The 25,000-nt window shown below is 38.2% G+C and overlaps 2 protein-coding genes across 2 annotated transcripts; one reads left to right on the top strand and one right to left on the bottom strand.

The window, feature by feature from the left end:
• Positions 1-9,948: 9,948 nt before the first annotated feature.
• ctr9 (CTR9 homolog, Paf1/RNA polymerase II complex component) lies at positions 9,949-16,422 on the top strand. Its single transcript, XM_020938818.2, has 23 exons — positions 9,949-10,112; positions 10,405-10,503; positions 10,585-10,824; positions 10,890-11,007; positions 11,078-11,167; positions 11,260-11,516; positions 11,593-11,700; positions 11,828-12,064; positions 12,145-12,363; positions 12,463-12,646; positions 12,726-12,814; positions 12,894-13,079; positions 13,163-13,250; positions 13,355-13,503; positions 13,583-13,699; positions 13,776-13,921; positions 13,995-14,066; positions 14,155-14,290; positions 14,373-14,519; positions 14,597-14,748; positions 14,831-14,924; positions 15,009-15,121; positions 15,311-16,422. The coding sequence occupies exons 1-23, from the start codon at positions 10,068-10,070 to the stop codon at positions 15,690-15,692; spliced, it is 3,468 nt and encodes a 1,155-aa protein (XP_020794477.2). The 5' UTR covers positions 9,949-10,067; the 3' UTR covers positions 15,693-16,422.
• Positions 16,423-16,474: 52 nt separating this feature from the next.
• Positions 16,475-23,078, bottom strand: LOC110172869 (eukaryotic translation initiation factor 4 gamma 2). Its single transcript, XM_055165409.1, has 19 exons — positions 22,888-23,078; positions 21,842-21,948; positions 21,691-21,747; positions 21,461-21,578; positions 21,283-21,385; positions 21,076-21,204; positions 20,929-20,995; positions 20,675-20,826; positions 20,480-20,590; positions 20,222-20,404; positions 20,000-20,138; positions 19,749-19,912; positions 19,457-19,675; positions 19,272-19,373; positions 18,724-19,198; positions 18,413-18,617; positions 17,702-17,910; positions 17,503-17,624; positions 16,475-17,425 (listed from the first exon to the last, which is right to left on the bottom strand). Exons 4-19 carry the CDS (start codon positions 21,508-21,510, stop codon positions 17,360-17,362), a joined length of 2,496 nt encoding a protein of 831 aa, XP_055021384.1. The 5' UTR covers positions 21,511-21,578; positions 21,691-21,747; positions 21,842-21,948; positions 22,888-23,078; the 3' UTR covers positions 16,475-17,359.
• Positions 23,079-25,000: the final 1,922 nt, after the last annotated feature.

The following is a 25,000-nucleotide window of genomic DNA, read 5'->3' on the forward strand; positions in this document are numbered from 1 at the left end:
GAAATGATGAGGAAACAACATTATTACTGGCATCACAAAATAGTGTAATATGGGTTCTTTAAGTTTTGACTATTCTTATGCCATTTAATTGGTGTAGGAATATAGACTGCTATGACAATCTCAAAACTTTTCATAATACTGAAACCCACGGATAAAACCAACCAATGTAATTCAAGTTGCCACCGCTGCTTTCTAGTAATGCATTACCTATAACCTAAATTGGGTAAGGGTAGATTGTAACCATAGCAATAAAAAACAATATTTGTCCAGTGAAGTTATTAATAGCAGCTTCAGTCATTTTGAATGTGGTCTGGGCAGTGAGGTTCATTGGGGAAGATCTGACCAGATTGCACCAAGGGGATCTAAATTTAGCAACAGCAAGCTAGAATCAATGTTGTGGTTAAGAGAAGAACAGTGTGATCTCTATTACAAAATGCCATTAAATATTTCTGTTTATTCCAAAGGCTGATTATTGACTAAATAAGTGGAAGTTTCTAAAGTCAAATAAATTACATTGCGTCACTTGCATTCTTTCTGCTAAAACCAAAGAACTGTTGTACACTCACTGTGCAGGGAGAGCTGGAGGAACTGTCCATCTCCTCAGGGGAATCTTCCTCCTCCTCGGGCAGGGTGGGCATGCTGGGCAGTAGAGGGGACCGTGAGCGGGTGTGGGGGAAGATGAAAACTGAACAGGGTGCAGATGACTTTTGGAGATGATCACTATGTCTGATGGAAGATCCCTGCCATAAATGGGCCTTAGCCTCCTCAGGCTGCAAGCACAAATGCATTATCGGTTATGGATAAACTTTTCACATACAAAAGATATTCACATTATATTTTTGGGCCGTATGGTACTGAAAAAGGAAATACAACTTTACTCACAGCAACTATTAAAAGAACTACAGTAATGGCAGTATGAATGCCACTGGGAAAACTTAAGAAAAATGCATTACAAAATATGGTGATATAATAAAATGCTGACACAATAAAATACAGTATGTACGCAAATAACAAAAAATACACTAACCAAAGACCATCCTACAAAATCCTTCATGTGTACAACTGAAGCCATGCCAGCCAACCACTTAAAATGAACAAATTTATTCAGTCCAGTATCGTAGACAGAGGAGGAAATGGTTTATTTAAATATCTCCCAGCGAGCAGCTTGGACACTTCCTGAGTGCATATTACATCAGAAATGTTCATCTTTCTCAGCATATTGTTGGATGTATTAATGTAAGACTGGTATGATATAACCTAAACCTCTGCAAACCTACTAAGAAAATCATTAAGGGACTAGCTGTTTTACTCTTCGACTTTGCCTTCAATAAAGAAATTTGAAAAGCATTTACCTGTATACTTCCACAGAGCATATAATGTAATATAATATAATGTCAATAGGAAATGAAAAAACATGGTCAACTTTTAAATTAAGCCTGTCATAGTAACAAATTTTGAAGCATGATATATTGCTACAGAAAAATACCATGATAAACGATGATACTGAAACAAACTGATGCTACTGACATAATAAAACATGAAACAGGATAATAGTAATAAACCAATTCTTTGAATACAGTATCATCCAAAAGAAAAGGAGCTGCAATAAATAAATATCAAAATGAACAAATAATTTGTCCTGGAAGTTATCTTTTCATCCCTCTACAGCTCTATCTTACCGTATTACATTAAAAAATATCAGAAATCTTCCCACTATTGCAACAAAAATAGCAATAAAAATTGAGGTCTAAAATATATTGTTTCAGTGTTCAAATACTGAACGATAACTTGATATATCAGTTATTATGACAGGCATATTTTAATTAATCAAGCATCTGGCTGCTCAGTTTAAAGCTGTGATTTGTAGAGTATTTCTAATTACATGGCACATGTAGAACAGTCTAGAACAGAGAGTGCAGAGCAGTACTTGGACATAAACAGTGCACCTTGCCCTGTGTTCCCCTGGTGTCTCATGAGATAAATATGTAAGTAATTGTATCAGTAACATCATTTCCTGTGGGAGAACAGACTGTATAAGCCAGAATACAAAGTACTATGACTTCTTATAAAGACTTCTGTAAAATTAACAAACACTAGCAAACTTTGTGTCCTTCAACTACTTGAGTCCTCATGGCTGCCTGTGCTCCCAGATGCAGGGACCGGTGCCCTCCTCCCCTGCTCTGTTACATAAGCATTGTTCGCTCATGCCAGATTTGTTTAAAATTTGGTTTGTGTAAAGCAGAAGAGGAAGTAGCGACTACAAGCTGATATAACAGGACAGGAGTGTGAGAAAAAGAAGCTGAGTGAAAACGCTGCCACAATAAAAGCATAATGTCTGAATAAACACAACTTTTAAAAGAATTATGCATTAGATATGATATAGATATTTATTTATATTTATATTTATAGCTTGTTACGATTAAGAAAACCAATGTATCATGCAGATATCTCCAGTCAACACAACAATGTTATCATTAATAAACTATACAACCTGTTAAACATCATAATACAGATACAATCTACTCTATTTGACATGCATATTACCTGGCTCCACCACTAGCGTAGAAAGACACACACACCAGACTCTTTGCAGAAAACCAACTTTCCACCGATTCAAACTTTAAATCTTTTGTGCATAAAAAAATCCTGTTATATTCGGATCTTCTCCTTCTTTCTCCCCTCGTCCTCTCCGTTCCCTGTCTTTTTTCGGCAGCAGCTCTCTTTCACTCTTGGGAGCTTTGACCATTTAAGGAGAAGGGCTCTGTATGCCTCTTTGGGCCGCTGAGCTGTATGTGTGTGTATGTGTGTTCCCATGCTTCTACTTCACTAAGCTTCCCTCAAAGTGAAGCAAGATGAAGATAACCAATGAAAAATCATGCTGTTTTGAGTGAGAATGTTTTACTTATGTTTATCAGTGAGTAGGAGATTATCTAGTATTTTAGAAAGGGGCGTGTCTGTACAAGATGGTAGAAGAGATATTGAAGATAGGATCAAATGTGCAAAGGGAGTCACTTTCTCAGACTTACTAAATGTTGGCTAATCTTTTTTTGCTAATTGTTATTACTATGAGTTGTGTTTCATTATCTACCCCCTCACAAGCCAGACACAAGATTGCTGAAAGGTCATCTAGCACATACACAAATAAACTTAGACAAAGAATCAGTCCACATAAGAAATTACTTTGACACAGTAGTTTCTAAAATAAAATAAAATAAAATAAAATAAATATTTAATGAAGTTAAACTAAGTTGTTTTTTACAATGAGACCCATAAAAAAGTTTAAGATACTCTGCATTTTGATATGCACACATACACAAAACAAAGCATGCTAGAAAAAATTAGAATAGATGATTAGTATAATAATTAAAAAGGCTCATAGAAAAGTTACAAAGGGCAAGAGTAAATATTACAAGTAAGATCCAAAGATACTGGACACCACAATGAGAACTAATTAAAAATAAACTATCAAAGAAGCAAACAGTGCAGAAGTGTCAGATGATTTTCTCATGCAACCCAATTTCATGTAAGTTTTTGCACAAAATCATTAGTAAATATAATAGCCTAAGCTTTAATAGCAAGCCAAAAAACCAAGACAAGTATTCTTACCTTACAGCAGGGTTCACTTTGCTCTGTGTCACCTGTCACAGCAGAAAGAGAAAGTGCTGGTGATGTGATTTGCATTTAACAGGAAAGACATATGCAAATCACATGAAACTGTCACACCAAAGGCACAATGTAAAACACTACAGTAGAACATACATCGACTTATTATAGTAGTATCTTAGAGTAAAACAATTACATGTTTAGCAGTGCATTCATAACTTGTTTTAGAGAGCATCACAAAAAAGCTGCTAGCTCCATTACCATTGGCAACAATAACCTAGCAACCCTACTGAACTGGTCGCAGGTCTGAGCCACTGCTGAAAGCTCTTGGCCCCAGGAAAGGCTATTGTGTTTCCTGGTTTAGGTGCTCTCACTCAAATGAACAGTGTATTAAAATACAGAGCAAAAAAGATGTAAAATGGACACTCAGGTAGCAATTCAACAAGCACTACTCAGACACTTAAGGACATTTTTCTTCCTGATGATTACAAAGTAGTCTCATCATATTAAAGATCCCTTAGTACTCATAATAATTTATCTGATTTAATTTGGGTGATTTCACTTTTTGGAGTCAAATTCTCTCATGATATTCTAATTTTATAATATGGTATCTTTGTCAAGTAAACTACACATACTATATTTATAATAAAGTAAATATGTTAGCTAATATATTGGCAAATTATACCACATATTTATAATAAAAAGGTGTGGTAGCATTTTATTTGGTGTTATCGAAGCAGATAGACTTGAAGGCATTAAAAACCCATAGACATTTGAAACTTACAGCAGCACTAAAAGGTTCTGTGTTTTTACTGGAATGTTAACATTACTTTGTGGGGAGTGGTTAAAAAGATGAAAGCCTCCACTCTGACAGACTTGAATGTTTTGCTTATAGACCCATGCCATCGGCCTTATACAGTGCAGAGGCATTGCAATAATGCTCTAACACGAAAGTGAGCGATATTTACAAAAATAATCAAAATTTTTTTTCCCCGATAACAACATTCACAATATTAACTGTTATTCTAGTTTCTACTTTAGATAGAAAGCAATAACGACACAGAGTGGGCTTCTGTATCTCAAGTAATTTTAAATATGTTATAATTATGTTTAAAAGTCTTGTAATCATTCTGTTATTGAATAAATGTCTATTGCTCTTTGTCTGTGGGGTTCATTTGAATCCTATAATGTGACTGGCCCAACTCTATCATTTATCCTGATTAGGACTGGCAAAAATAATACACTGACCCCTTGTGGTTGGATTTAACCAAACAACCTAATATATGTTTGTTGTCACCATCATCAGAGCTGTAATGTTACAATAAATACTGTAGCAATTTTATATCTAGTAGAAACTATGTGATAAAATTAAGTTTTGCTGTAAAGATGATTAATAATTATCCATTCTAAATGGCCTACCAGTCTCATTGAGCTGCTCCATGAGGTCAGGGGTCACAGAAAGGGTGGGGGGCAGAGGCTGGGAGATGGGGTCAGTGTTTGTATCCTCCTCCATTTGAGCAGTGTTTGTCCGGTCAACACTGTCTGCTTTAGGATCAGCTGACTGTGAAGGACATGATGGGTCTTCCAAAACAGCCTACAAGTTTAGGACAAACATAAAGGTACTTCTGGCTAAAATTAATGTGTCAAACCTCAAATAGCCCCAAATATGCAGTATGTGCCATAGAAAACCAATTGTAGCTGTACTATAAAGGTACATTTCTGTCTTGAAGACCGTTATAACATGTTGTACCACTAGATGAGGCTGTTCAGTCAAGAAATGTGCCCCTCTCTGTTGTGGTGTATAAATATAGTTTGTAAAAATAACAGCGCAGATGTCTGTGGTCAAACCAACAACAAATATAATTGTAAAAATGACTTACTGCTTGTGTTTGTGCTGAAATATTAGCCTGGAGATGGTCCAGCTGCCTTTCAGTGCTGGCAGTCCGACCCAGAGCCTCCTCCACCTTCTGTGTGATGCTCTCCATCCTTTGCTTCACCCGACTCACCCTCTGCTCACTCTCCTTCACTCGCTCGGCCGTATCCAGGGCACTGTTCACCATGACCTCCATCTTCTTCAGCGTCACCAACACTCGGTCTGCGGTCAGCTGAAGTTGGAGTTTCTCTTGTTGAGATGTTAATTCACCTGTGACTGCCACAGGGTCCGTCTCCACGGCTACATCCCTCCGCTCTTTACCCGTGGGCTCCAGCGGTTTCTCCTTTAGCTCAGTATTAGTGGCCTTGTCTACAGAGAGGACAGGGCTACAGGCTTTTTGTTCATTGACCAGGCCCTGAGCAGATCTTAGTGAGGCTTGCAGGTGACAGACCTGCTCCCTCATATCAGTGATGGTCTGCTCTGCAGCTTTGAGCTTCGTCTGTGTCTGAGAGAGATCCTGGCTTGGAGTCACTTCATTAGTTCCTCTCTTGGCCTTCTCTCCACTCAGAGCTTTCCACCAGTTGACCACAGCCACCTTCTTGGCCTGTTTGAGAGTGGTCTGATTCTCAGAATGACTTTGTTTTGACTCTTTGTCCCAGGCTCTCCAGTGCTCCTCCACTTTCTCGCCTTTCTCCTCCCACACGCACTTCTGCAGCTCCAGCTCCTGCAGTCTGAAACCACCACCATTGTTTTATAAACATTTCTATTGCACAGTGTTATTAGTATCGGCAGTTACCATGGGGCACTAAAACTGCACTTAAAGTAGAAACAGAGGGGACACAGCATAACTCTTTGACTTACGTAAGAGGAGCCTGTAAATACACTGACAAGACCAGACACTCTTTTATGAGTTAAAGTTTGCTTCTCAGAGTGGAGCTTAACATCAACCAAAGCCAGCCCATTACCATAAGAGGAGAGGTAAAATCTCACATACACATTGACAAGCTGCTGCTTGATGCTGGCCTGTTGCTGATGGCGATGAGCTAAAGGCCTATCTTGTGTTTCAACAAGAGCAGAGTCCTATGTGAAATAAAAACATGAGTGTAAGAGAATATTACAGCGTAAAAGTAGATCATACTCTGTATACTGGTGCTGCACTCACTCTGTCAGGACACTTATTCAGCAGGAGTTGGGATATTTCTGCAGTCTTGATCTTGTGGAGGATGTTTTGGATCTCTTCACTCTGAAGGGCTGGAAGGCTGATATCCTCCAGAGTTTTGTGATGGTGCTGAAGCAATAGAGCAGTCATTTTAAAAAAAAGACACATCCCTCGAAAAAATCTAAATAAAAATTTGAGTAGTACCTGTTGTGTGTCCTGAATTTCACTCTTAATAGAGCGATGGTTTGGAGGCTCACGGCTATACAGACTTTGGGAACTGATGCAGTGTCTGTCATATCTTAGAAACAGAAATAAAATTAAGAAAATTGTGTTAGTATTATATTTAAACATATATTAAATAGAACGTCTGTGTAGGATTACCTCAACAGAACTTGCTGTGAGTTATCGTGTAATCTCATCAGCTCAGACTGTAAGCCCTGCAATGACACAGAGAATATTCAGTATGGACCGTATTAAAAGCACAATTAACAAAGTGAGCTACGTTAACAAACCTCAATGATGCTGTGATTTTCAACATGAGAGTTCTTCATCTTATCCATTATAATGTCTTTCTGAATTTGAAAACGTTTAGTTTGGTTAAATTAGGTTGCATTGATGCTTTTGTGTTACAGAGTTGTACAAACCTTTGTCATCTCTTTATCTCTTGCTGTCAACATGACCAGGGTTTCCTCAAGTTCAGCCTGTTCATTATAAAAAGGACAATATGTGTACTAATAAATCCACATTTTAATACAAAATAAGTGGATGAAATTGATGACCCTACCCTGAGCTCAGAGTTGATCTTCATCAGTTTGTTGATGCTGTCCTCTGAACATGTCCTTTCAAACATTAGCTTCTCATTCTGTGAAGAACAAAAAAAGGTTTTATTTGCCGCCTGAACAGAGCACTTAGAGCAGAGTTTATAAGGCACAGCTGTGGACAGTATTATTGGAAAAAAAAAAAAAAAAAAACTACTTACCTTGTCCTCCAGTCTCCTGATGTGCATTTTTAGGCATTCTACTTCTTTGTTCTAAGAAGAAAAAAAAAATTATTAAATATGCTGCACAACCCATTTTGAATAAACAGTTCTTTAAACAAAAGGATAATGACTAGTTTGGTGCAGCTGCTCTGACTTCTGCTGGCTCGCTCCTGGGCTTCTTTGAATGCTTGACGCAGCTCCTCCAGCTCTTGTGTCAAAGATCTAGTTCTAACTACAGACCGTTGGGCACTAAATATAAAAATAAAACAGAAGAAGTGTATGATATTAATTTACAATGTAAAATATTGTTATAGAGCTATTTGTTGCTACATTTTGAGAGAAAAATATGTACACAGAAATAAGGAATAAAATGGTTTGCCTTGTGAGCTTTCCCCGCAGGTCTGTGATTTCCAGTGTGAGCTGCAGGTTGATATCTTCACACTGGGCTACTGTTCTTAAGAGGCTGTTGTTCTGTTCGTTCAGTTTACGGTGGGCATGCTTTAATTCAGCCACTGTCCGTAGCAGGTCTTTTCCATCACTGCAGTTAGCGCTGCAAAAAAATCAAATTTAAAAAATCTAAATATCCATATTGTTGCAAATGCATATCAATTAAATTATAGTTAACAAAGTATTCTGACCATGTGCATGGGTGGTTTTCTGAAGAAGCACTTTTGCTTTGACATGAAGAAAAATCCAGCCCTGAAGAGAAACCACTTTGTTTAATACAGATTGGATCAGTGCTATAAATTCAATACACAGAGCTTACCATTTACAAGGTTTTGAGATGAGTCTGACCAAGAAACAAGACCACTATCAACATCGCATCTGAAAAACAGAGGGAGAAGTTACTGGGAATATAAAAGCTTTTATTGAATCTTTAGCCCAAGCTTTATTGTAGAGGCTGGAAAAAAAAAAACCTGTCTTGACTGCACTGGCTGATCCATTCCCTCATTTTAGAATGAAAGGTCTCTCTGTTCACAGCCGGGTCCACAGAGTCAGGATCAAGGAGAAGCTGTAGAGCAGTGAGACGATCCTGATCTGGACTTTGAACTGTCATTGTCCGCAGATACTGTACGATAGAAGACACCAACACTTCCCCTGAAAACAAATTAAGTCACTGAGAGCCATGTGTAAGATAAATTAAATAAATAAAATAGCAGGATGAGGTATACATTTCCATACCTGTGTTATTGACATCACAAGCATTGTACATGATGTCAAGGAGTTCATGCTCTGATAAGACAGAGTTGTTAGGGAGATTCTTCGTCTCATCACTGCGTGACTCCCAAGCTTAAAAAATAGATGTTGGTTTAGCTAAATCTGAAATTTAACAGACAGTATACATAATGGAAAAAATGGAATAATTCAGCAACAATTACCATCCTGGCCATTGGACATTTTTCTTATGATGATGTCTATGATGAAGCCTTGAACAAATGATTTTAAGTCAGAGCATTATAAATGTTTTTTTTTCTTTTTGATACAAAACCAAAACTTAGAGAATTTATTTACAGATATTTGTTGTCAAAGTAAATCTTACCAAGCTGGCAGCATTAATTGCCTACATCCCTGGAAGAGCTTTAACAAGAAAGAGGGGGTAGTGATGTAAATTTAATCGGAAAATGTCAGAAACAGGTGTCATTACTTTTTAGTAATAGACTATCTGCACAAAGAAATGGTTACTATTCACAAAATTGTCGTTTAGTCTTGTTTGACAAGTTCAAAATATAAAGCAATGATAGTGTTATTTAATACAAATTAAGAATGACTTACCCCTCAGGTTTGGAAAGATCGTTTCAATAAAAATAAACTTCTTTAAGTAATATTCCTCAAGCTTTAACCATGACGTGTTTAGAATGTTTCAAGGTGCTGTTGTAACCTTTTTCACTGCTTCACATCAAAACCAGCTGACACCCAGGACCCCCCCCCCCCCCCATTTTACTCTCCTCATCTAGCATCCTTATGCTGAGATTCCTAGCATGGATATCATTCTATAATTGTTTAGTTGAGAAAACATGTCTCCAGTTCTCCCCCACTTTTGTTTTTTCCTTTAAGAGTGCGGTTCAATTACTTTAACTATTATTGCAACACCAAAACATAAGGGTTTTGATTTCAGATTTCAAATGGGACTTTACATAATTACATTGTTTTGGGGGGTTAAATGCTCCCATCTCATCTAAGTCTAGACGTCTCGTAAAAAGTCCCTTTTTATAGTGGAAATTAAATCACTTTGGCACATTGTGAAAGAAACAAACAACCTTACGACGCCTGTGGTTGGAACGTGTTCCCATTCTCGAGTTTCTGTACGGACTATCAATTTTGTGGCACCGTGCGTCGCTGTTTGCTTCCTCTCTGAAGCATGAAGTGCTAAAAATCAGCAGACGATTATTTTGTTACTTTCAGAGGATCAAAGGATCTGTGTGGGTTACTGAGTGGATTGCTAACCAGTCAAGATGTCTCGGGGTTCCATTGAGATCCCACTTCGGGACACAGATGAGGTAAAATCATAATCCAACTCTTGTTCTTATTATACGACGTTATCGGTGTAGCATTAGCACGCACATATTCTCTAATAATGTTTTTTATTTGTCTTCTACTCATTACATTATTTTTGTGAGCAGACATCATGTGCTTCTTTTGCTTTATATCGAGTCAAATTTAGTTTTATGTTTGTAAATTAAATATTTATAGATAGCTTGTAACGAATTATTTACTATGATGTATGTATTGCTTCAGTGGTACATCTTCTCATTCTTGTTGTTACTATTATTACTGTGATGCTCTCTGCAGGTCATTGAGCTGGACTTTGACCAGCTTCCTGAAGGAGACGAGGTCATCAGCATTCTGAAACAGGAACATACACAACTGCACATATGGATAGCACTGGCGGTGAGTAAACAACTGTAATTATTGCATATAGTAAATCTAATTGTTTAATATGTATATATTTTCTATCATCACCATCATCAGTTGGAGTACTACAAGCAAGGCAAAACTGAAGACTTTGTAAAGCTGTTGGAGGCTGCACGTATAGATGGAAACCTTGATTACAGAGATCATGAAAAAGACCAGATGACCTGTCTGGACACTTTAGCAGCTTACTACGTTCAGCAAGCACGTAAAGAGAAAAATAAAGATGCCAAGAAAGAGCTCATCACACAAGCCACCCTCCTTTACACAATGGCAGACAAGATCATCATGTATGATCAGGTAAAAATAAATGTTGTAGCGTATCAGATATTATTTTACTTACTTAAACTGTTTTAATTTTTCAGAACCATCTTCTTGGAAGAGCTTGTTTCTGCCTCTTGGAAGGAGATAAGATGGATCAAGCAGATGCTCAGTTTCACTTTGTGCTTAATCAGTCCACCAACAATATTCCAGCGTTGCTTGGTAAATTTGATTAGAATAATTAACAACTATTGTGTTTTTCAAGTTAAATTATAAAAATGTGTTTCCCTAGGGAAGGCTTGCATCTCCTTCAATAAGAAGGATTACAGAGGAGCACTTGCATATTACAAGAAAGCCTTGCGTACGAACCCTGGCTGCCCAGGTAAATATAAGTTATACATAATAGTGAGTTTTATATCTCCACAAATATAGTATACGTTTATGTTTATAATGTTTACTTTTTCTTGCATCCAGCTGAGGTACGTCTTGGAATGGGTCACTGTTTTGTAAAGCTCAATAAACTGGAAAAAGCCCGTCTGGCATTTGGAAGAGCTCTAGAGCTCAACTCAAAATGTGTGGGAGCACTTGTTGGTTTAGCTGTTTTGGAGCTCAACAACAAAGAAGCCGACTCCATCAAGAATGGAGTTCAGCTCCTGTCTCGGGCTTATACCATTGACCCCAGCAACCCCATGGTGCTGAACCATTTGGCCAACCACTTCTTCTTTAAAAAGGTAATCCACACTTTTACATAGACACACTGTTAAAATCTCATTTGTCTTATTCACATTTTTTTGTATTTTATCACAGGACTACAGTAAAGTGCAGCATTTGGCACTACATGCTTTTCATAATACTGAAGTTGAGGCCATGCAAGCTGAGAGCTGTTACCAGTTGGCTAGATCTTTTCATGTGCAGGTAATATTTGTCTTGTAAATGCTATATTTCATGATGTACATGTTATTGTATCTATATTTATGTATTTATGTATAATGATGTACTGTATTAATATTTGTTTATTTGTCTCTTTTTTTTTTGTAACCAGGAGGACTATGACCAAGCATTTCAGTACTATTACCAGGCCACTCAGTTTGCCTCATCGACTTTTGTGTTGCCCTTCTTTGGGTTAGGCCAAATGTATGTTTATCGAAGGGACAAAGAAAATGCAGCCCAGTGTTTTGAAAAGGTTTTAAAGGCTTACCCAAACAACTATGAAACTATGAAAATTCTTGGTTCCCTCTATGCCACTTCAGATGATCAAGAAAAGAGAGACATTGCCAAAGTATGTATTCAGTACAGTTTAGTCAATGTTTGATTAAGAACATGAAATAACATATCTGTATCATGTATTTTTTCTTCAAGGGTCATTTGAAAAAGGTCACGGAGCAGTACCCAGATGATGTGGAGGCTTGGATTGAGTTGGCTCAAATCCTGGAGCAGACTGACATCCAAGGAGCATTGTCTGCTTATGGGACAGCAACTCGTATCCTGCAAGAGAAAGTGCAGGCAGATGTCCCTCCTGAGATTCTCAATAACTTGGGAGCACTTCACTTCAGACTAGGAAACCTTGGAGAAGCAAAGGTGTGTAGCAATCAAATGTACAAAAAGTACCCAAATGTGTTTCAAGTCTGATTTACTGTTTGTTTTCTCATTGTTCCTTTGTATGCATTACTTTTACAGAAATATTTCCTTGCATCTCTGGAACGTGCCAAAGCAGAAGGGGAACATGATGAGCATTACTACAATGCAATTTCTGTCACAACATCTTACAATTTGGCTCGACTTTATGAAGCTATGTGTGAATTTCACGAAGCTGAGAAGCTTTACAAAAATATCCTGAGAGAGCATCCTAATTATGTTGACTGTAAGAAATGTATTATTTGTGCAAAATATTATTTAAATGTATTTTCAAACAAAAGATTAACTGTTCTTTATGTGTGCAGGTTATTTGCGACTTGGAGCTATGGCCCGTGATAAAGGAAACTTCTATGAGGCTTCAGATTGGTTCAAAGAAGCTCTACAGATTAATCAGGTAATTTCTCAAGATGGAAAAAGAAACAAAAAATACCAATTAGAAGATCAAATTAACAATCTTTTACTCTTTATCTCAGGATCACCCAGATGCCTGGTCTTTGATTGGAAACCTTCACTTGGCTAAACAGGAGTGGGGTCCAGGGCAAAAGAAATTTGAGCGTATTCTAAAGCAGCCGTCAACACAAAATGACACTTATTCTATGTTGGCTTTGGGTAACGTGTGGCTGCAGACACTGCATCAGCCCACCAGAGACAGGGAAAAGGTAGCTTTTTAACTGAATTACAACATAGTAAAGTAGTGTGCGACAGAAAAATACAATTGTAAACCTTGTATTTCTCTCAACAGGAAAAAAGACATCAGGACAGAGCATTGGCCATTTACAAGCAAGTCCTGCGCAATGACTCTAAGAACCTCTATGCTGCCAATGGCATTGGTGGGTGCTACTGTTGTAATTTAGTTACTGTGTACAAATTTCTACTATGGGGGACAATAAACATGAAGGTAAAGAGCTATGCATTTAAATGTTATGTATGTTAGGTGCTGTCCTGGCCCATAAGGGCTACTTCAGAGAGGCCCGTGATGTGTTTGCTCAGGTGAGAGAAGCCACTGCAGATATCAGTGACGTCTGGCTCAACCTGGCTCACATCTATGTCGAACAGAAGCAGTACATCAGTGCTGTACAAATGGTTAGTGCTGTTTAAAGTCATTAGGCACTTGACAAATTGACCCTTTTTCATTTTGAGTTGTACATTTGTTGTTGTACAGTATGAAAACTGCCTGAAGAAATTTTACAAATACCAAAATACTGAGGTGCTGCTATACCTTGCAAGAGCACTATTCAAATGTGGGAAACTCCAAGAGTGCAAACAGATGCTTCTGAAGGTAATTCAATATAAATCTTTATTTTCTTGAATATGTGTGTTAAAGTGTTTAATTGTATTTGTTGTATTTACATCAGGCGCGTCATGTGGCTCCAAGTGACACTGTGCTGATGTTTAATGTGGCTCTGGTGCTCCAGCGATTAGCCACTCTTGTACTCAAAGATGAAAAGAGCAACTTGAAGGCTGTGCTCAGTGCTGTCAAAGAGCTTGAACTAGCACACAGGTAGTTACTTATATGTCAATCTAGATTATAATTCAGTTGTTTAAATCACATATTCACTATATCCTTTACACAGATATTTCAGCTACTTGAGCAAAGCTGGAGACAAAATGCGGTTTGACCTTGCTCTTGCTGCTTCTGAAGCTAGGTGACATAGTCATGTATATTAGAGTGTCCCTGTTTGGTCTCTTATGATGAGTGATTACTTTATGTAATTGATTATATTGTGGTTGCAGGCAATGCTCAGATCTGCTGAGTCAGGCTCAGTATCATGTTGCTCGAGCCAGAAAGCAAGATGAGGAGGAGAGGGAGATGCGTGCCAAACAGGAACAAGAGAGAGACTTGCTACGACAACAGCTATTAAAAGAACAGGTGAGTGTTGCTGACCACTGACAAATGAATTTGTCACTTAAGAAAATATCTATTTTCTTTGTTTTCTTGAACTTCATTGTAGGAAGAAAAACGTAATAGAGAGGCTGAGGAACAGAAGAAGCTTTTGGAGCAGAGAGCTTTGTATGTGGAAAAGACCAAGAACCTGCTCACCTTTGCAGACGGACCAAAAGAAGTGGCCAAAGAAAAGAAGAAGGGTGGTGGAGGCCGCGTAAGTGATTGTCATTGCATATAAATAACAAAAGCTATCAGAATGATTTTTAAATCCCAATACTTGTATTTCTGCAGCGCAAGAAAGGAGGTGACATGGATGAGTTTGTTAATGATGATTCTGATGAGGACCTTCCCGTCAAAAAGAAGAAGAAAAGAAAGGGCAGTGGCAGTGAAGAGGAAGGGGATGCCGAGGAAGGAGAGAAGAAACAGCGTAAAAAGAAGAGAAAGTAATTAAGCACAAGAAAATGGCTGCATTGCCTCATTTTAGAAAGAAAATAATACTTTCCTTAAATGGCTTGTATATTTTAGGCCTGCTCGAAGTGGAGGAGATGACAGTGATGAGGAAGGAGAATCACGGCCTAAAAAACAACGGAAACCTAAAGAACGCAAAAAGGCCCCTAGGGTTTGTATACATTCTAATTATGACCAAATGACAATAAAAAGCATCCTCCTAAGTAAATCTTTTTTTTTTTTTTTTTTTTTTTAGCCCCAGCCGGAACGTTTGCCTCCTTCACTTAAAGGAAAAATCAAATCAAAGGCTATCATCTCTTCTTCTGACTCCTCTTCAGATGAGGATGGCTTGAAGATAGCTGAAGACAGGTAAATATTTTTGTATCAAAAATATAGAACCATCTTTCCAACACATGCTTAATAGTATGCATGTGCATGGAACCAACAATAGCATATTTGCAGTTGGTTCAGTTTTCCAACAATACAGTAGATATGTTTGCATTGCAACTTTTCACTGAATGTTTGTAATAGAAGAGATGATTGTACATATTCCTTCAGAAATCGAGACAGTGGATCAGGGTCTGAAGATGAGGGTGGTCACCAGAAACGTATTGCCTCAGACAGTGACTCTGATGGAGGCAAGAACCGCTCAGGCAGTGAGGCTGGAAGTCCTCGGAGGTCTGGGGGCTCTGATGATGACTCAGGAAGTGACCGTCCAGTGAAGAAGAGGAGGAGGGTGCAGCGGCAGTCCGACTCTGAGCAGTCGGATAATGAGAGCAAGAGAAGTCGCTCTGGGTCTGATGAGTCCCGTGCTGCATCTCCGGCTCCAGCCTCAGACCGGGGATCTGAAGCCGGATCTGACAACGAGGGGTCACCACGGCGATCGGAAAATGCTTCTGAACCAGAAGCCTCTAATAATGAGGATGACGACAGTGATTAAATGTTTTCTTAACTTTACTTATCCTTCTCCTGATTTTGCTTGTTCATACAGACTAAATGAGTAGTTGTTTTTTTGTAGGCCATTTTGGTTTCCGTATTACTACAGTTTAATGTGATGTACTGGTCTTATCAGCCATTTGCTACAGTGCTGACCTGCTTTTGTCTTTTGTTCAGTACATGAACTACTTGCATTAAATGTCACTTTTGTATTGTCTTTACACTATGTGCAGAACAGTGCAAAAATCAGTTTTTTTAAGAATACACAAACTTGTAATGCATCAGAATTGCATTATCTTATGTAACAGTTTAATGATATCTCCTCAAAACAGATCTAGACTTATTGTAAGATTACCAGACCAATTGCCCAGAATAACTCTTGCACTTAGTAAGTGTTGGAGAAGTGTCTGTTCTGCATCCCAGGCAACCAGAGTGGGGCCCATGACTTTATTTTAAACTCTACCCAGTACTGTAAATTTGAACGAGTAAACATTGCTTCTATAAAGTCCTGGGGTCTCATTTATAAAGCACACATACATGCCTTTCCACATTAACTTTATGAGCTGTTAAAAAATAATGAAATACAAATGGGCAGCCTAGTCTAGAAACCTCTGGATGTTGGGTGTTGAGACATGAGTTTTTGTGGTTTGCATTTTACCCATACATACAATTTTACAATGTTTTTATAAAGAGACCCCTGATCAGATATTACCATTAAAAATGTGGTCACACAATCAAGTTGTAAGTGTATTCATTTAACTGAAGCAGTAAGCAAGACAAAGGGGATTCATTGTTAGACTTTATTAAAGGTTGATCTTGTAGTTGTACACCCAGGCTTTAAAGCGCATGGCATCAACACTGCTTCTAAAAAGCCCAAGTTTACATATACATAATTTCTGCAATTTCATGGAGATAAAAAGATCATATTAAAACTTAATACAGAGACTTAAAAATCACCACTTTGGGATGGTGAACAACTGCAGCACAGGAAACTTAAACCTTTGGCTGTCTCGGCATGTCCAAACGGAGACATTCAAGTATAGTCCGATACTTTAGAGGTATATCCATCTGATAAATTAAAGGCCACACACAAAGATTCATACAAAAGCAATTACCTAAACTAAAATAAAACTGCAACCACATTGTGCAAATAAAAAGACCATTACTGAATACAAATTATGTTCTTAAAATAAAGCCTGCTTTCAGCACGTGAAACCATTATTACCACAACTAACCATTGCAAAAGATTGTTTCACAAATCAAGGAGAGTGTAAATCTATTGCACATCTCATGATGCTTGGCAAAGTGCATCTGAAACCAAATTTTAACAAGCGTAGATAAAGTGAAAGAGCCCTTGACGTTTAGAGCCTTCTCTTGTAAACAGTTCTTAAATCTATGGTTAGCACTTAGTGACCAAGTGATAATAGGTTAGATCTGATGCTGGTGCATTTGCCTGCAATATACCATCTGTAAAAACTCCCAAACATAGACATGCATTTAAACTCAAATATAAAGAGATGCATAAATAAAGTGTTGATTCTGGGTTGATGAGTCACTGTGGAATGAAGTGTAACAGTGGTTGAATAATACTAACAAAAACACAAAGACAAGAATGAAAAAAAATTAATAAAAAAAAAAAAAAAAAAAAATTGCATGGCTTTTGCCCTGTTCTCAGTAATCCTCATCATCTGACTCTTCCTCCTCCGCAGTCTCGAGCCAAGTCAACCACTGGTTTACCTGTGCAACAAGTATTCATAACTTTAAAACCATGTACTAAAAATAGGTCAGTCTTGTTTGGCCCTAACGAGTCTTACCTGAAACAGCGCTTTTCCTTTTCCTGGATAATCCTGGGTGATATCCTCTTTCCATGAGAGGAAGGCTTCTTCCTCAATTATCTCCATGTCATAGAAGTGGACAAAGTAGCGTAGCAACATTCCTATAATAAAAAAAAACAGATGATTTTTAAGATCAAACTTTTGAATACATGGCAGTAAAGTATCGGTGTCAGCATACCTTTAGGAAAACTCTTGCTGTTACAGTGGACCTGAAGGGCATATAGGGCACTAACTTGCAGGTCAACATGATCATGGAGGAACTTCTGCATAACTGGTTTGAACGATAGTAGCAGTGTCTTTTCCTCATCAAGTTGTTCTTTGCTGGGTGCTGCAAGTTGCTCTTCATCATCCTCAGGGATGATCTCATACAGAATGTACTGCAAAAAGCTGAAACAAGACAACAACACTTGTTACTAGGGGTGTGCAAAAATATTGAAATATCGATATATCGTATCGCTTAATGTGATGATACAGTATCAATATCGTGGGCTGCTGTATCGATATATCACCAAGAGTACTTTTGGGTATATTTTACTAAATTATTTTGTTACAGTGCTACAGTTTTGTTGCTTGTTTAGAGGAAGGAAACTTTATGCGACACATTTGACATTTTCACTGTTTTGATGAATAAAATGTTTGTTAAAACAATTTTTGTGCATAGTTAATCTGAAACACAAAGACTTAGTATCACAGACATGATTTAGTCTTTATTTTTATTGAACTGTATTGAATCGAGTTGAAATATATCATATTGAATCAAAAGCTCACTGTATCGAGATATGCATCGGTGTATGTATCATATCAGCAACTTCATAATGATACCCAGCCCTACTCGATACTGTTCAATGTAGGTACAGGTCAAGCTTAGGAGAAATTGTCAAATAACTACCTGGTCATAAGAATGTTGACAAAGCCTTTATCTGTGTGAAGAGTTGGAGAGATGTTGTCCTTGATCCACTTGTATATGGATTGGGGAGAAGGATCAACTTTAATCTGCTTCAACAACTCCTTTTCCAGTTTCATTAGAGGAAACAAAAAGCTCAGGCCCTTGCCCTCCAGTATTTCCAGCATTCTGTCCTTGTTTTGATCAATTTCTGTTCAGGGGAGGAAGGAGAAAAGAAATTAGCACTTATATTGAGTCTGCCTCGTTGTGTTTAAGTATAAATGTGTTTAGACTGAATTTCTAAATCCAGTACATACCAGGTAGCATCTTGAGCATGTTGATTTTACTTTGCTGAAAGAGGTCAGACAGCCACTCGCGGTCCTTGAGTTTGACCATCTGCTGCAGACACAAGAGGAACAGGGGGAAGTGGGAACCATTCTCCAAGTGGTGAGCCAAGTCTGACATATTGACAAGCTCTGCGATAATAGCCCTAGCTGCAAACTGAGCCAGGTAGGACTTCACCAGTGGGACCTCCTCCTCTATTTTGGGGCATTGATCAACAACCATCAAAATGCCCTGCTGCAGGTTTTCTCCAGTCACGAGGCCGCTGGTGCACAGTGTATGGACAAAAGTACTGGTATGTTCTCTGTCTTCATCAGAGCGGTCGAGGGAATACACTACAACCTTGCTCACGAGTTCCGACAGGAAGTGCTTGGGAGGCTTCAAGTCCCGCACACTGTTCACAGCATCGTTGACATTTTTGTTGTTTAGGTAGTTAGACATAATAGTTTCCTGTAGAAGAACAAATGCGGTTAGCCACAATTAAATCTTGTGCAATAGTTGTGAAAATATGACAGGAACTTACAGTTGTTTTACGCAACTCCTCCTTAGTTGGAGGTGTCTTTTTGTTAGACTTTGCTTTTTCTTGTATTGGTGGTGGATTGCTTCTCAGACCAAGTTGTGGAGACTGGAAAAAAAAAAAAAAAAACTTTAAAAAGAACAAGATATGCAAATAGGCAGATGTGTAAATAGTCTCGACTTTGTTGTTACCTGTCCTAGTGGAGATCCTTGAGCACTTGGAGGCATCATTGTCACTTGTGGCTGCAGTTTTGGAAGTTGCTTTTTATTCATCATAAAAGACTGTGCTGGCCTCAGGCTGATTTCTTCTGCATTCATCTTCCCTTTTTTGTTGAATCTTGACCCCATATCTTTAGACTGCATCTGGCTTGAATGGTTTTGTTTGTGGCTAAAAACTGGAGAATTCTGCCCCTGAAAACAAACAAAAACATTTTAGTACAAGACTACATCATGTCTAATGGCTCAACATTTTCAAAGCAGGTACCTGGTTAGTCTTGTTGTAATGCTTGGTTCCATTTTCATACGAGGGCTGATGTATGCCATTCGAATTGCCAGTGTGGCCGTTGAACATTGGGTTGGCTCGATGACGAGTGAAGGTGGGAGAATAGTGGTCTTGAATGACCCCTGGACCTGTGCCAATGCCACTTCCTGTAAAATTCCAGATCGCACATGTTCAGAAGTGTAAACCTAATTAACAGCAAATACCATCAAATTCAAAGTCAAAGCAAAACATACCAGGCATTTGTCCAAACATGTCAGCAAGGCCTCCAATAGTCTCCCTGTCAAACTTGATTTTGGATGGCATGAAAGAGTTATCCACAAAGAAGTCATTCTTGAATCCATCATTTTGCGGTGGAATAAAAACACCCAACTCCTGCAAAATAGAGGCTGGTCAACAAATATGGACAACATATATTTAAAATCAATACTAGCTAAAATATGAGCTTTCTGTCTTGCCTTCACTGCATCTTGTCGGACTTGACTAATTGTCCTGGGTCCATTGTCCACATAGGCTTTGCGAGGAGACCATCCGTCCTCACGTAGCTCTATGATGTTCTGCAACAGGAAACGAATCCTAGATGGCAGCTCTTTGTTGTTAGCTAGGGCCTGCATCCGGCTGAAGTATTGGTTCATTAAAGCCTACAAAATAATAAAATCTTACATTGACAAATACAGCATGATCAACAAAAGAAATTCTAAAAATAAAATATTTACTTTAGCTTTCTCATGGTCAAGTTTAGGCCCCACTGTCTTCATTATCTGACAGAGGCATTCAAGGTCTTCACCCATATCCTTGAGTTGTACTCTTCTTTTTTTCTCCAATAGCTACAAGCAAACACAAACCATTACAACAGCATTCATGAAGACAGCAGCTCCAATCTTAGTTCAGAAAAAAACAATATAACTTACTGTCTTGATGCACCTATGGAGGATGGATTCATGAATGAGACCAAGTTTGCCCAGTTCTCCAATGAATTTGATATTGCCCAGCATCTTGATCTTTGCAATAGCCTGCTGCTCCTCCTCGTCTGTAGTGAGTGGCGCATCATGTTTCTCAAACACTAAACAGACAAAAACACATTACTTTACCCAATCCTCAAAAACACAAAAACAAAACAAAAACAACATAACTTTGTATCAGTATTCTTTAATATGTTACTTACGTTCGACATTTCTGGCACGATTTTCAAACTCATCCTGAAGCTTGGATATGAGAAGTCTTCTAAATGTCTAAATGCAAAACAATTGTACAGTGTGAAACCAGATTTTCGAGATATTTTAAAAACTGACATACATTTGACAACACTTACTGTATTATGTTTGTTTGCGGCTGCATTTTCAAGTGGCTCTTCAAAGTTGGGTGCATCTTCTGACAAGCGTTGACAAAGCTGAGCGTATAGCTGACTATACTTGGGTTCTTCAAGAGCTTTGTCGACAATCTAAAGAAACAAAAAGCACTGGTGATGATTCAACATGCTTATTACAAGATCAAATTAACACTGACAAGAAATACTCACCAATAAGATTATTCCTTTTAAGACAACTTTTGAATCGATGCCCACATTGAGAAGTTCAAGACAAAGTTTGTCGAATTTCTCAGGTGTCAGCTTGTTGAGTATGCTGAAATAAACGTAAACTATGTACACAGAAAACACTGAATGCATAGGATTTGAGTTGAGACACTAACCCTCTCACTTTTCTGAAGATTCTGTCATTTTGTGTTTTTTCTGCGGAGGATGCTGCATCTCGTCTAGTGCTTCGAGAAGGAACCCATCTCTGACTGCTTGCACCTGGGGGTTTCCCCAGGGACTCGCTATAGGCAGAAATAAAACACATTTATAATTTTGCACCAATGATGACAGTAAATCAGATTAAAGTCACAAAATATTCAACGAATAAACAAAAAAATAAAAATTGAAAATAACCTGTTGTCGACAGTCTTGGGATAGTGCTGAGGTGCACCCCCACCTCCTCCCCTTACACTGTGACAAAACAATGAAAACAAAAACTTTAAATAAAAAAAAAAAAAAAAAAAAACGTCAATAAGACAAGAGTGGTTGAGCCTGTTGTCCTTACCTGAAAAGAGAAGGTCCCCCTTGTGCAATAACACACTCCACTTTGGCGGCTTGCTAAGGTATTCAGTAAAGAATTATGCAGTGAAAATGGGACAGGAGAAGAGCGACCTGGAAGAGCGACATAAATATGAGTCAGACAGTGTATGCCTTCTGTGACAACATGATCAAACATCGACAAAATGGCTGATAACGGGACAAATTAACGAAATTAACGAAAAAACTTTATTGCGTGTAGGCCCACGGTATTTTGCCAAATTATGGCGCAACACATTCCAGCAACACACGTGTACGAAAAGTAGGGCACAGTTAGCCTAGCTGCCCAATGCTAGCTGATTCAGCAGCAGACATCTGGCGACATTAAAGTAAATCTCCAATGTATCATCAAGAAATTAATATTATTATTAAAGCCAAATGTGAAGTGTACTGCTCACTGTGTCAATCAGCTTAAATCTTCAAATGCAGAAAAAAACAGGTCAAGCTATAAACAACAACATGTGCCAATCACCTTCCCAAGTATCTAAATCAAGATTTATTATTTTATAACGGTGTCGCAGTTAGTCTTTACACGTTTAGTTTAAAATAAAAATGTAAATCAGGTCATTGTTCTAGGTAACGAGGACTTAATCCCTCGTGAATAAAATTAACCGGCGTTAAATTATACAAAATGAGAAATTTTGTACAAATAACGTTATGGACTAAAATAAAATACGAGCAGTAATTTTAGTCACATTCACAAAAAGTATGAAACCAAAACAGCTGGTTTTATAAGGTCTTTGTTCTCAGACCGGAAGTCCTAATACGGCGACATCTTGGGGGTTTTGAGCCTTAAGCCGAGGCCTACAAGCCAACCTCACAAATGTCTCACAAAAGGTAAACATTTGACTGCGATTCTATGGTTACATTTGAACCATCACATTTAGATTGCTCTATTATGATATTATGTGAATCTCAGACAGTTTAGCCGTGGTATATTTCTGTGATCTTGATAGTCCGACACCGGGTCGACGAGGTAGCTTTAGCCGAAGAAGGAAGCACAATAAATCTTACCTTTACGAAAGGGCCGTCAGCGCGATTTTTCTTCCGTCTCGATTAGAATTTAAATAATAATCAAACGTGTAAAAGAAATCCGAATTATGTTTTAAAAATAAGCCACTATTGTCGTTTCCTTTTTAGTTTTTCTGTGGTAGTTGGCTAGCTACCGGCTTGAGCGCAGGAAGAATGCTGACTGATCTCACACGTCATGTGGGGGTAGTTTTTAGTGTGGGGGCAGAACAGGACTGGGCTGTCCCGACCGTCACATCCGCCCATCGGCCAGCCCATGTCACGTACCGAAAACTCACACAACCCTTTCGCAATAGTTTCAGTCTCTACGTACATTTAACTAGACATGTTTTCTTCCTGTTCTTTTCACCCCGAGGAGAAATACAGTGTCACGTGTGTGGCAGGACTAGGCGTGTTATGAACAGACATAAAGGAACAAAACACAGGCCTCTATGTTTCATCAAACAGGATTTAATAGAAGAAAGCAGTCCACAAATAGCCAATCTCACATGGCTAGATCACTTTCCAATGTGTTATTATGGATATAGCTATTCAACTACTACCCATTAAGCGTTATTGAGCAGTCTACATTTACTATTGTAAGTGCCATATTAACTGAGCAATGTAATAGAAGAAAAGAGCCCACAATGTCCAATAACCAGTTGATCATTCCCTAATGTGTTTAATTAACTCATCCCAATTTAATATCAACCATAAGCTTTGGTTGATAGGCCTAAATATTTATCACTGAAATGCCATTAACTAGGGTAAGACCATGTATTATAAGCAAATTAAAGGCAGTACACTGGTTACAAGATTTGGATGGAAGAGTGGGGGGGAGAAAGGAGCAGGAGAAGTTCGTGTCAGGATATCTATTTTAGTCACATGATGGAAATAATAAGTCTAGTGATGACATAGGCAACAAATAGTCCTACGTACCTTTATTTAACTGTACAACTGTGCCAGTTGAATTGAGACAGAGCAGATTAAACAAGATTATAAATTGCAGCAATAGCAACCAGATAAGTCTGTAATTTAACACTGTAGCCCTCATACACTTTATATGGTAAATTGTACTGGTGGTAACCCTTGGACGGAAAGAAATGGCTGAATGAACCTCCACCCCTGTCAGAACTTTGTATTCACCATTATGTGAAAGCTGTGGGGGGTTATTGTATTGTTAATTGATATAGTTGGCACTGAAGGGACTGGATTAACACATTAGTTCAACCAATGGGGGACACCACTGGACCTGGCATCTGCTTTGGTTTCTTATTTTTCTCTGACTCAATCCAAGCAAATCTGTTAGGCACACATGTGTTGGCTTGGCTGTCTTGGTAAGATTTTAATTACACAAAACACACAGTTTGTAGAACAGCCTAATCAGTTAACACACACACTGCTGTCATATGTCAACAAATGTGACGTTATTATGCAAGTGCTCGGCAGACCAAGAACACAGCGCCCAGGCCTATCTCACAGTTTAGTTGACTTCAACTTCCTCTGTTTGAAAAGGACAACAAAGGAGTGGCTCAAATTACACTTTACCAGCTGTCCTGTTCTGTACAAGAAACAGACTATTTAATGTTTCTAATACACTCAACAATTCAACATTCAGTTTTATAGTGCTGAGTTAAAGACATTATGTAAAAATTAAAGTACGCTCATGTAATTTAGCAGAAATGACGCACCATTACAACCAATTCATCAAACGTCACCCTGTTTATTCATAGGTTTATTTGAATTTTATTACTAGATTATGGCCTACAGCAACTTGCTTCCCTATGTACAAGTCCATGCAAGATCCCACTGAAGGGAAGCAGTTGATCCAAATATGAGCTGATGGGGGTGATGATGGTGTGGGTTGGGACAGGAACACAATGGAGCCAGCTAAGGTTAGAGGTGAACTGATAAAAGATATTGGCCCAAGCTAACATTGTAAAGTAATTATATGGAAAATGTCACAGACCATAAAGAGGGTACGGACATGTAGTCAGAGCGATATTTTGCTTGTTAGGTGCTTAAACTTCATGTTTTGATACAAACTACTGTTTCTAATCTTTATTTTATTTGGACCTTTATAAATGTAATTTCACATATTTTTGTACTGTAAAGCCTT

Source organism: Boleophthalmus pectinirostris, unplaced genomic scaffold, assembly GCF_026225935.1.
Source record: "Boleophthalmus pectinirostris isolate CB_2022bp ecotype Guang Dong unplaced genomic scaffold, ASM2622593v1 HiC_scaffold_747, whole genome shotgun sequence".
Lineage (NCBI taxonomy): Eukaryota > Metazoa > Chordata > Actinopteri > Gobiiformes > Gobiidae > Boleophthalmus > Boleophthalmus pectinirostris.

Excerpts from the sequence above, each read along its gene's own strand:
- ctr9 (XM_020938818.2), top strand. The coding sequence starts at position 10,068 with ATGTCTCGGGGTTCCATTGAGATCCCACTTCGGGACACAGATGAG. Across the intron at positions 12,065-12,144 it reads AAAAGAGAGACATTGCCAAA|GGTCATTTGAAAAAGGTCAC; the intron begins GTATGTATTCAG and ends TTTTTCTTCAAG. Across the intron at positions 13,922-13,994 it reads GAGCTTGAACTAGCACACAG|ATATTTCAGCTACTTGAGCA; the intron begins GTAGTTACTTAT and ends TCCTTTACACAG.
- LOC110172869 (XM_055165409.1), bottom strand. The coding sequence starts at position 21,510 with ATGCAGCATCCTCCGCAGAAAAAACACAAAATGACAGAATCTTCAGAA. Across the intron at positions 21,386-21,460 it reads ATGACAGAATCTTCAGAAAA|CATACTCAACAAGCTGACAC; the intron begins GTGAGAGGGTTA and ends CGTTTATTTCAG. Across the intron at positions 20,139-20,221 it reads TCCGACAAGATGCAGTGAAG|GAGTTGGGTGTTTTTATTCC; the intron begins GCAAGACAGAAA and ends TCTATTTTGCAG.